The following is an 11,816-nucleotide window of genomic DNA, read 5'->3' on the forward strand; positions in this document are numbered from 1 at the left end:
CGAATAGGGTAAGGTCTTGAGTCCTCCATTTGCACCATGAAATAACTGCGCCGCAGGCCAAATTTTTTCAAGATAAAATGACCTTTGACCAAGATAATGACCTCAAGACTACTACAGCCATTTCTCTTTGATCTGGCTTTGGGCCCCTAATAGGTATTTACTATAAATGAACTTTGAAGCGGACGCAACCTTATAGGCTGGCAGAGAGATAGTAGACATTTCCTGACCTCGTACCGAGGGCCCGTCAATCAATCAAAATAGCCTATTCAAATATTACCCTTACATGACCAAGGTTAGTCAAGGTGGTCAAATATGGGAAAAACCCTGCCGCGCCCGGGACTAAGGCCAACTACACAGTAGAGTCAGGTGAGCGCCTTAACGCTGTCGCCACCGACCCTGCTGGCTCGGGGCGGCGAAAGAAGACCAATATAAAGTGAAACTGACCGTGGAAAAGCTGCCCTCGCCTATGACCTTGCCGAAAATGAAATCGTTGGGCGATTTCTTGGGTGGCTGTGTGGGGGGTGACGGGGTGGGGGTGGTGGTGGTTGTGGCGCCGTTCAGTTTTTTGCCCTCGGAAGGCGCCATCGGGGCCATGGGACTCACGACCGGTAGGGTAGACACTTTCTGCAAACACACAAAAACAGACAGAGCCAAAATTAGTACATATATACTATATAGATTAGGTCTAGGTCTTATACTTATAGACTAGGTCAGGAACCAAGATCAAGGTTATGAGATCTGAAAGTGAAATAAGTAACCAAAGACACACTGAAATGGAACGTGGATCGGTATATTGAGTAGGTATATTCCCATAGTAAATTTTCGAATAAATAATCCAATTTCAACATAAATTGTTTTTATGGGTATTTAAACACAGTTAATAATCTATCCGTGCACTCAGTACTGATAAATATGTACTTAGTTATTACGTTTTTATTTAAAATTTTCATAATTAAAATCTAGGTCAGGAACCAAGATCAAGGTTATGAGATCTGAAAGTGAAATAAGTAACCAAAGACACACTGAAAAGGAACGTGGGTATATTATATTCCCATAGTAAAATTTCGAATAAAATAATCCAATTTCAACATAAATCGTTTTTACCGGTATTTAAACACAGTTTAATAATCTGCTTTCCCTAGGGTGCCCTTATTTATTTGGGACTACCTATCAGGACCCTAATAGAAAATAATTATTTAATTATTATAAATTATAAGGTACCAATTATTTCTAATGTCCGATTATAATAAGTCTTAATGATGTCTTTTTTTAATATCCTCGGTGACAGTTTAAAATCCATTTTCAACATTTTTAAGTAACCCTATTAATCTCTTTTCTTTGTTGACTCCATTACATAGTTTTTAATATCTTTTATGTCTCCCAGAAGGGTTCTAAAGGACCTTTTTTTAATGTGTAAGAACTTCTAAAGAAAAATATCTTTGAGAACCAATTTAAATATAAATGAACCAATTTGGAAATGAAAATTGATGTCTTGTCCCTAGGTTATTATTTATATTGAATCTATTCTTGGAAAACATGGATACCAGTACCCCACACTTCTTTTTTATTTCAATTTCATTAAAATAACTTTTTTTCACTTTTTTATAGTTGGTAAATCAAGGTGTGGATAAAAAGTTGTCCACACTTCTTTTTTATTTCAATTTCATTAAAATAACTTTTTTTCACTTTTTTATAGTTGGTAAATCAAGGTGTGGATAAAAAGTTGTCCACACTTCTTTTTTATTTCAATTTCATTAAAATAACTTTTTTTCACTTTTTTATAGTTGGTAAATCAAGGTGTGGATAAAAAGTTGTCCACACTTCTTTTTTATTTCAATTTCATTAAAATAACTTTTTTTCACTTTTTTATAGTTGGTAAATCAAGGTGTGGATAAAAAGTTGTCCACACTTCTTTTTTATTTCAATTTCATTAAAATAACTTTTTTTCACTTTTTTATAGTTGGTAAATCAAGGTGTGGATAAAAAGTTGTCCACACTTCTTTTTTATTTCAATTTCATTAAAATAACTTTTTTTCACTTTTTTATAGTTGGTAAATCAAGGTGTGGATAAAAAGTTGTCCACACTTCTTTTTTATTTCAATTTCATTAAAATAACTTTTTTTCACTTTTTTATAGTTGGTAAATCAAGGTGTGGATAAAAAGTTGTCCACACTTCTTTTTTATTTCAATTTCATTAAAATAACTTTTTTTCACTTTTTTATAGTTGGTAAATCAAGGTGTGGATAAAAAGTTGTCCACACTTCTTTTTTATTTCAATTTCATTAAAATAACTTTTTTTCACTTTTTTATAGTTGGTAAATCAAGGTGTGGATAAAAAGTTGTCCACACTTCTTTTTTATTTCAATTTCATTAAAATAACTTTTTTTCACTTTTTTATAGTTGGTAAATCAAGGTGTGGATAAAAAGTTGTCCACACTTCTTTTTTATTTCAATTTCATTAAAATAACTTTTTTTCACTTTTTTATAGTTGGTAAATCAAGGTGTGGATAAAAAGTTGTCCACACTTCTTTTTTATTTCAATTTCATTAAAATAACTTTTTTTCACTTTTTTATAGTTGGTAAATCAAGGTGTGGATAAAAAGTTGTCCACACTTCTTTTTTATTTCAATTTCATTAAAATAACTTTTTTTCACTTTTTTATAGTTGGTAAATCAAGGTGTGGATAAAAAGTTGTCCACACTTCTTTTTTATTTCAATTTCATTAAAATAACTTTTTTTCACTTTTTTATAGTTGGTAAATCAAGGTGTGGATAAAAAGTTGTCCACACTTCTTTTTTATTTCAATTTCATTAAAATAACTTTTTTTCACTTTTTTATAGTTGGTAAATCAAGGTGTGGATAAAAAGTTGTCCACACTTCTTTTTTATTTCAATTTCATTAAAATAACTTTTTTTCACTTTTTTATAGTTGGTAAATCAAGGTTTAAAAACTAGTCTTGAAAAAAATTAAATATTGGAAAAACAGCAGAAAACAGATTGACGGTCTTGTCAACTCGGAATCTAAACTCAAACTAAACTGTTTTTTACAAACACTCCGACTACTTTGAGAACTGGACTTGTGGACTTTTTGCCTGCGTTACAGTCATGAATATTGTTTGTTACTGATTTGTTGTTGTTGTCGCTGATTTGTGATTATCATTATCGAGGGGTATGACGTCGGAGCTTGGGGCATACCCCGGGAAGGGCAGGGCAGAGGCAGGTTTCCCCTAGACCTTGGAAAGTTGATTGATTTTAAGATTATTTAGCACTCAAAAACAGTCCAATATTTGGATGAGGAGGTGGTTTTGAGAGCACAAAATATAAGGGTGAATTTTCAATAGTAAAAAAATAACACACAATAAAATCAAATAAAACAGTTCTGAATCAAAAATATCAAATTAAGTATTTTAAAAAAATATTTCAAGATTAGAAAATAACATGGAAAAGTTTTATTTTTATATCAAATTTTCAATGTTCATTGAAGAAACACAATTGAAAATATTATTATTGGTCCACTTTGGCTAAAAAGTTGTCCACACTTCTTTTTTATTTCAATTTCATTAAAATAACTTTTTTTCACTTTTTTATAGTTGGTAAATCAAGGTGTGGAAGGTTTCACAATTGAAAATATTATTATTGGTCCACTTTGGCTAAAAAGTTGTCCACACTACTTCTTTTTTATTTCAATTTCATTAAAATAACTTTTTTTCACTTTTTTATAGTTGGTAAATCAAGGTTTAAAAAACTAGTCTTGAAAAAAATTAAATATTGGAAAAACAGCAGAAAACAGACTGACAGTCTTGTCAACTCGGAATCTAAACTCAAACTAAACTGTTTTTTACAAACACTCCGACTACTTCGAGAACTGGAACTGGACTTGTGGACTTTTTGCCTGCGTTACAGTCATGAATATTGTTTGTTACTGATTTGTTGTTGTTGTTGTTGTTGTTGTTGTTATTGTTGTTGTTGATTTGTGATTATCATTATCGAGAGGTATGACGTATGACGTCGGAGCTTGGGGCATACCCCGGGAAGGGCAGGGCAGGGCAGAGGCAGGTTTCCCCTAGACCCTAGACCTTGGTGTTGACTTGTTGACTTTGTTGTTGGGATCTTTCAAGATATGTCATCTCTTGTAAATAACAGATACATAATTTATTTATTGCAATTTTCATTTTATTTTTAGTCTTGGGATTTGAGTTTTCTTTAGTGACAATAGGAAATTAGGACTTGTGTAGTTTTCTTCAATGATGATAGGAAATTATAGGAACTTTGTTGTTGTTGTTGTTGTAGCGGCTTTAGCTTTCGCAGAATGGCGATAGCAGAATAAAGAAAAGATGTCTTTTTGTATCTGCTATACACCGGGGTGATGGTCTCTAGCTCTAGCCATGTTAAATTGGCTGGCTCATCCTGAACCGCAGTCAACCATCGTGAGGACTTGTGCTTGGTCTTTTAAAGCAGAGAGAACCCTTTGAGGAACTGCCAGCTTGCTAGGCTGGTTAGGGTTAGCTGTTCTCCTCCCTGTTTATAGTCCCACAGCCAGACGCTAGTCTTCTCTCTGTTTAACGTCCCCTAGCCAGACACTTTAGGGCCTTTTTTTTGTAATCTGGATTGTCCTTCGTATATTCATATTTTCAGATATTTAAATCATTAACCTTTAAAAATCGGGTTGTTTGGAAAAATGTTCAATTTTTCGACACAAAAATGAACTTTGCTTTTATTCACATACTTAGGGAAAACATGAAAAAGTAATCAAAGTTGATCTTTGACACACATATTCGAACTATTTGATCCTTGCAAACAACGATATAGGACTAGTAAATCCGATATTCCACAGAAATCAGAAGAAGTTCTTCATTTGAAGAAAAAAACGAGAAAAGAACGAAGATTCTAAAAATACACACTCCAATCCCAAGTCCAGTTAACAACTAGGTAACACAGTGGAGTGGAAAAATTAGTCCTTATCACTTCGTTTGATGAGCAAACAAATAAACACGAATAGAAAAATTACACAAAGAAAAATTACGTAGGAATGAAAAATAACACTCGAGTTTTTATAAAAAACAAGATAAAAAAATAAAAGAGAAAACCAAGTAGGATTTGGGAATAAAGACACCAAGTTCAATCACAAATGGCGAAATGGCTTCATATTGTAGGCAAAAAGTTCATGAAGCTAAAAATAAACTATCCGAACTTGGATTTCCTGAATGGTAGGTCTGCAGGTAACCATGAACAAAGTATCTGGCCAATAGCAAGATTTATATTACGTAACGATATAGAGAAAAAATTAGAGTGGTTTTAAAATGGAATTTCACTTTTTTATTTTAAAAACCTTTAACCTTTAAAAATCGGGTTGTTTGGAAAAATGTTCAATTTTTCGACACAAAAATGAACTTTGCTTTTATTCACATACTTAGGGAAAACATGAAAAAGTAATCAAAGTTGATTGATTTTAAGATTATTTAGCACTCAAAAACAGTCCAATATTTGGATGAGGAGGTGGTTTTGAGAGCACAAAATATAAGGGTGAATTTTCAATAGTAAAAAAATAACACACAATAAAATCAAATAAAACAGTTCTGAATCAAAAATATCAAATTAAGTATTTTAAAAAAATATTTCAAGATTAGAAAATAACATGGAAAAGTTTTATTTTTATATCAAATTTTCAATGTTCATTGAAGAAACACAATTGAAAATATTATTATTGGTCCACTTTGGCTAAAAAGTTGTCCACACTTCTTTTTTATTTCAATTTCATTAAAATAACTTTTTTTCACTTTTTTATAGTTGGTAAATCAAGGTGTGGATAAAAAGTTGTCCACACTTCTTTTTTATTTCAATTTCATTAAAATAACTTTTTTTCACTTTTTTATAGTTGGTAAATCAAGGTGTGGATAAAAAGTTGTCCACACTTCTTTTTTATTTCAATTTCATTAAAATAACTTTTTTTCACTTTTTTATAGTTGGTAAATCAAGGTGTGGATAAAAAGTTGTCCACACTTCTTTTTTATTTCAATTTCATTAAAATAACTTTTTTTCACTTTTTTATAGTTGGTAAATCAAGGTGTGGATAAAAAGTTGTCCACACTTCTTTTTTATTTCAATTTCATTAAAATAACTTTTTTTCACTTTTTTATAGTTGGTAAATCAAGGTGTGGATAAAAAGTTGTCCACACTTCTTTTTTATTTCAATTTCATTAAAATAACTTTTTTTCACTTTTTTATAGTTGGTAAATCAAGGTGTGGATAAAAAGTTGTCCACACTTCTTTTTTATTTCAATTTCATTAAAATAACTTTTTTTCACTTTTTTATAGTTGGTAAATCAAGGTGTGGATAAAAAGTTGTCCACACTTCTTTTTTATTTCAATTTCATTAAAATAACTTTTTTTCACTTTTTTATAGTTGGTAAATCAAGGTGTGGATAAAAAGTTGTCCACACTTCTTTTTTATTTCAATTTCATTAAAATAACTTTTTTTCACTTTTTTATAGTTGGTAAATCAAGGTGTGGATAAAAAGTTGTCCACACTTCTTTTTTATTTCAATTTCATTAAAATAACTTTTTTTCACTTTTTTATAGTTGGTAAATCAAGGTGTGGATAAAAAGTTGTCCACACTTCTTTTTTATTTCAATTTCATTAAAATAACTTTTTTTCACTTTTTTATAGTTGGTAAATCAAGGTGTGGATAAAAAGTTGTCCACACTTCTTTTTTATTTCAATTTCATTAAAATAACTTTTTTTCACTTTTTTATAGTTGGTAAATCAAGGTGTGGATAAAAAGTTGTCCACACTTCTTTTTTATTTCAATTTCATTAAAATAACTTTTTTTCACTTTTTTATAGTTGGTAAATCAAGGTGTGGATAAAAAGTTGTCCACACTTCTTTTTTATTTCAATTTCATTAAAATAACTTTTTTTCACTTTTTTATAGTTGGTAAATCAAGGTTTAAAAACTAGTCTTGAAAAAAATTAAATATTGGAAAAACAGCAGAAAACAGATTGACGGTCTTGTCAACTCGGAATCTAAACTCAAACTAAACTGTTTTTTACAAACACTCCGACTACTTCGAGAACTGGAACTGGACTTGTGGACTTTTTGCCTGCGTTACAGTCATGAATATTGTTTGTTACTGATTTGTTGTTGTTGTTGTTGTTGTTGTTGTTATTGTTGTTGTTGATTTGTGATTATCATTATCGAGAGGTATGACGTATGACGTCGGAGCTTGGGGCATACCCCGGGAAGGGCAGGGCAGGGCAGAGGCAGGTTTCCCCTAGACCCTAGACCTTGGTGTTGACTTGTTGACTTTGTTGTTGGGATCTTTCAAGATATGTCATCTCTTGTAAATAACAGATACATAATTTATTTATTGCAATTTTCATTTTATTTTTAGTCTTGGGATTTGAGTTTTCTTTAGTGACAATAAGAAATTAGGACTTGTGTAGTTTTCTTCAATGATGATAGGAAATTATAGGAACTTTAGGGCCTTTTTTTGTAATCTGGATTGTCCTTCGTATATTCATATTTTCAGATATTTAAATCTATCTTTCTTTCCTCATTGGAAAATATCGAACATTATGAGTCGTGACGAAAACAATCAAAGGCTTGTTTTTTAGGGCACCGCGAATGAACCGAATAACACCGGATCTGATAAGATAAGCCGATCCAGATAACACCATTGGAGAAACCCCCACAGACACAATCAAGCTGATAAACATGTCAAATTATATCAGTAAAAAAAAAAAAGAATTGACATTGTTTTCGTCAAATTTTTTATCAGTTGACATTAAATTTTGTGGTTGGTGGGCTCGGATTTTCACACAGGCCGTGGAATTACATCATCATTTTTTGAGTCATTTGTACACTCGTGTCGTGCCTTAATTGCACCCTTTATTTTTATTAATTTACATTTATTTTCATTATTATTATTATGTTTAAATTTTATCATAATTATTTTTATTTAGATTTGGAACACAAACAAACGTGTTCAACAGATTTAAAACATGAATAAGAGATTTGATAGAGGGAACTGCTACAAGAGTTACAACGGAGGTATTAATTAGGGCCCTACGTCCCAGAATCAAAGAGAAGTGAACAGGGCAAAGCCAGCCGCTTCGAGAACGAAACTCGTTTAGGATAAGGTGTGCAATGGCGGGAATCGAACCCGTGAACTAGCGCTTACCTTTCAATCTAACTAGGCTTAGGCTGGCTTGAAGAGGAAAAAAACTAAAAAACTATTTTTATTTAGATTTGGAACACAAACAAACGTGTTCAACAGATTTAAAACATGAATAAGAGATTTGATAGAGGGAACTGCTACAAGGGTTACAACGGAGGTATTAATTAGAGCCCTACGTCCCAGAATTAAGGAGAAGTGAACAGGGCAAAGCCAGCCGCTTCGAGAACGAAACTTGTTTAGGATAAGGTGTGCAATGGCGGGAATCGAACCCGTGAACTAGCGCTTACCTTTCAAGCTAACTAGGCTGGCTTGAAGGGGAAAAAAACTAAAAAAGATTATTTTCTCAATTTAAAGTTTACTTGGAATACTACGAGGAATTGAAGATATAAGGAATGTAAAATGGTCTCAAAGCACATAGTGCACATTTGCTGAAGTTCCAGAGATAGCGTAATGAACTAATGAAAGTGTGGTAATAAACCCTAATTAAGAAATGTACTAAAAACTGTCATTTCCGTTTATCTGAAGAAAACAGCAGGACTTTCCCCGATACCCTTTTTACGTCCTTTTGCTGGTAGAAGATATTTTCTGGAGACGTTTTTTTTCCTTTAATATTTTAGACGGGACAGACTTGACAGTTAATACCGCGAACAAACCGCGAATACCGCGAACAAACCGCGGATACCGCGAACAAACCGCGGATACCGCGAACAAACCGCGGATACCACGGATACCACGAGCAAACCGCGAATAGGTGACTTATTACAGAAGAATCGATGAGGACCTTCCACTTATGAAAATGAAGGGGAAATGAGTAATGGGGGGTTAAAAAAAAAAAAAAAAAAAAAAAAACACACACACACAGGTGTTTAAAAATAGAAACTTAATGACCAAGGAAGTATGCACTAATTTGCTTCAAAGAATCACCTGATAACAACAACCTACTGATAAGTCTACCAAAAATAATACACACAGACCAGTGACCGTCTATTGTAAATTAAATATTAAAATTAGTGTTAAATAGTAAATTAGTTCAATAGTTTATTAATGGGTCATATTGTCTCTTTGAAGCGGACGCAACCTTATAGGCTGGCAGAGAGATAGTAGACATTTCCTGACCTCGTCCCGAGGGCTCGTCAATCAATCAAAATACCCTATTCAAAGATTACCCTTACATGACCAAGGTTAGTCAAGGTGGTCAAAAATGGGAAAAACCCTGCCGCGCCCGGGACTAAAGCCAACTACACAGTAGAGTCAGGCGAGCGCCTTAACAATCTACATATTGAGACCAATGACACATGATAGCAGAATTCATGGATCTCAACAAATTTGTTGAGAAAAAACAAAACTGCAGCTATATTATGCAAATACCTATTTATACATACATCCTATGTAAATAACAATATAACAATATAGCTACATCTATGGAGTCCTCTGACACACGCTCACATAATAATAATGATAATAAAAAAAACCGCAGAACAGAACAACATTTATGTTTACATAAATAATAATTAAAAATGTGTTTAAATGGTTTATAATTTTATATGAAAAAAAGAATAAAAATGCATATAAACATTCCTCTACGTCTATGCATATCCATAGGAGACAAAGTTCACACGTGGCACCCGAAATAGAACATTTAACATGGCATATAATTGTTGTTTTACTTTCCATTACTCTCTAGATGTCACCCGAAGTCCTGAGAAATCTGAGAATACATAAAAAAAAAAACAAATAAACAAATGCCACTTTGTTTTGGAATTGGACACCTCAATTTCTCATAATAATCATAGTAACACGGATTTCATTTTATTATTAAATTTATTATGTACTTGTATCATTTATAAATAAATTCAAAATATAATATGCATTTTGCTATTCCCCTTTCAGAACTCAATTTTCAGATATTTGAGAGCCTAATGTTTTGTATGACATTTTCTGTGAATCTGTAACAATATTTTCTACATAATATTGTTCAAATTTAAAATAATTCAAGCTATAGCTGCGTAGGTATTTCATTTCCACTGTTCCGCATGTTCCGTTTCATTTCCAAGTTCCTCGTTCCTCGTATTGTCTCCGTCTATTTTTATCTTTGACACACATATTCGAACTATTTGATCCTTGCAAACAACGATATAGGACTAGTAAATCCGATATTCCACAGAAATCAGAAGAACTTCTTCATTTGAAGAAAAAAACGAAGATTCTAAAAATATACACTCCAATCCCAAGTCCCAAGTCCAGTAAACAATCTACATATTGAGACCAATGACACATGATAGCAGAATTCATGGATCTCAACAAATTTGTTGAGAAAAAACAAAACTGCAGCTAAATTATGCAAATACCTATTTATACATACATCCTATGTAAATAACAATATACATAGCTACATAAAACAATCTATGGAGTCCTCTGACACACGCTCACATAATAATAATGATAATAATAAAAACCGCAGAACAGAACATTATTTATGTTTACATAAATAATTAAAAATGTGTTTAAATGGTTTATGATTTTATATGAAAAAAAGTATAAAAATGCATATACACATTCCTCTTTGAGAAATTCCCTGACTTTTCCAGTCTCCGTGAAATTCCCTGACAATTCCCGGTTTTCCAGTCTGGTAGACACCCTGCTCTCTCTCTCTCTCCCTTCTGCTTTCTCTCTCTCTGTTAGCGCGGTGGACTTCGGATCTGGAGGTTGGTGGTTCGAGTCCAAGTCAAGTCATAAAATTTAGCGTAGTGCATTAAGCAGGGACCGACAGTTGTGACAAGCATTTAGGTATGCTCAACACAATTAAATTTCTTTTTTTATACCCCTAATTTTATTACGATCAATTTGAGAATGTTAACGTAAGAAATTCGGTCCAGTCAAAACCAGAGCATTATTTATTTAAGTTTCTCTTTTCTAGACCTAAAAGTCCTAAACCCCAATTCTTCGATTTTCACCAAATAGGTAACCTCGAGATCAGGTATGTCCCCAAATTCTTTTTTGGAAAACGTGGATAAAATTATTGTTAAGAATACTTACTTGCATATTCTTTGCCTGTGTGAATGTCTTTGGCCAAGTATACCTGGAATCAAGAGAAACCCAAAGGGCACGGAAAAAATTAACAAAAAAATCAAATCAGACAAAAAGCCCTCTCAAAAATCAAATCAGACAAAAAGCCCTCTCTCACAATATTGAAAAAAAAAAAAAAAAAAATACTAGGTAGCTACATTATGTTGGATGGTCAGCCTTTTTTGCATCCAATCCCAATGGAACACTCAAGTTAAGCAACGACGAGTGTGGCATAGGCGCCCGCAAGGACCCGTCTCTTCAATTGTTAAGGTTTCCATGACTCATAGGCTAACAATGCAGTAGTAATCAGGTGTATTAATAGACCAATAAATGGGCAATAAACAATTAAACCAAGTACCTACATAGTAAATAAACACTAAACAAGCAGTCAATCAGGGGCGATGCTTAAAAAAAAAAAAAAAAAAAAAAAAAAAAAAACAAAACAGGTGTTGCCCAGGATCCAGACGCCACACCATAGATAAAAACCATCTGAAATAGTCATCCAACAACATAGTCCACAAGAAACTTCGTTAATCACAGTATGAAGGAACCAGTAATTCAAAGATAAAAAAAT

General features: G+C 32.4%; 1 protein-coding gene across 3 annotated transcripts in view; it reads right to left on the bottom strand.

The window, feature by feature from the left end:
• The window catches only part of LOC103505367 (3-phosphoinositide-dependent protein kinase 1), a 78,255-nt gene that overhangs the window by 7,626 nt on the left and 58,813 nt on the right, over positions 1-11,816 (bottom strand). The window contains exons 1-2 of one of the 3 annotated variants that reach the window (XM_026820698.1): positions 10,265-10,411; positions 445-624 (exon numbers count right to left, since the gene is read on the bottom strand). In XM_026820698.1, the coding sequence (XP_026676499.1) occupies positions 445-624; positions 10,265-10,279 (195 nt within the window). In that variant the 5' untranslated portion in view covers positions 10,280-10,411. Of the gene's footprint in view, positions 1-444; positions 625-4,757; positions 5,581-10,264; positions 10,412-11,816 lie in introns of those variants that run through there. The other 2 variants (XM_026820697.1, XM_026820696.1) reach the window with 2 other exon arrangements.

Source organism: Diaphorina citri, unplaced genomic scaffold (genome assembly GCF_000475195.1).
Source record: "Diaphorina citri unplaced genomic scaffold, Diaci psyllid genome assembly version 1.1 scaffold168, whole genome shotgun sequence".
NCBI lineage: Eukaryota > Metazoa > Arthropoda > Insecta > Hemiptera > Psyllidae > Diaphorina > Diaphorina citri.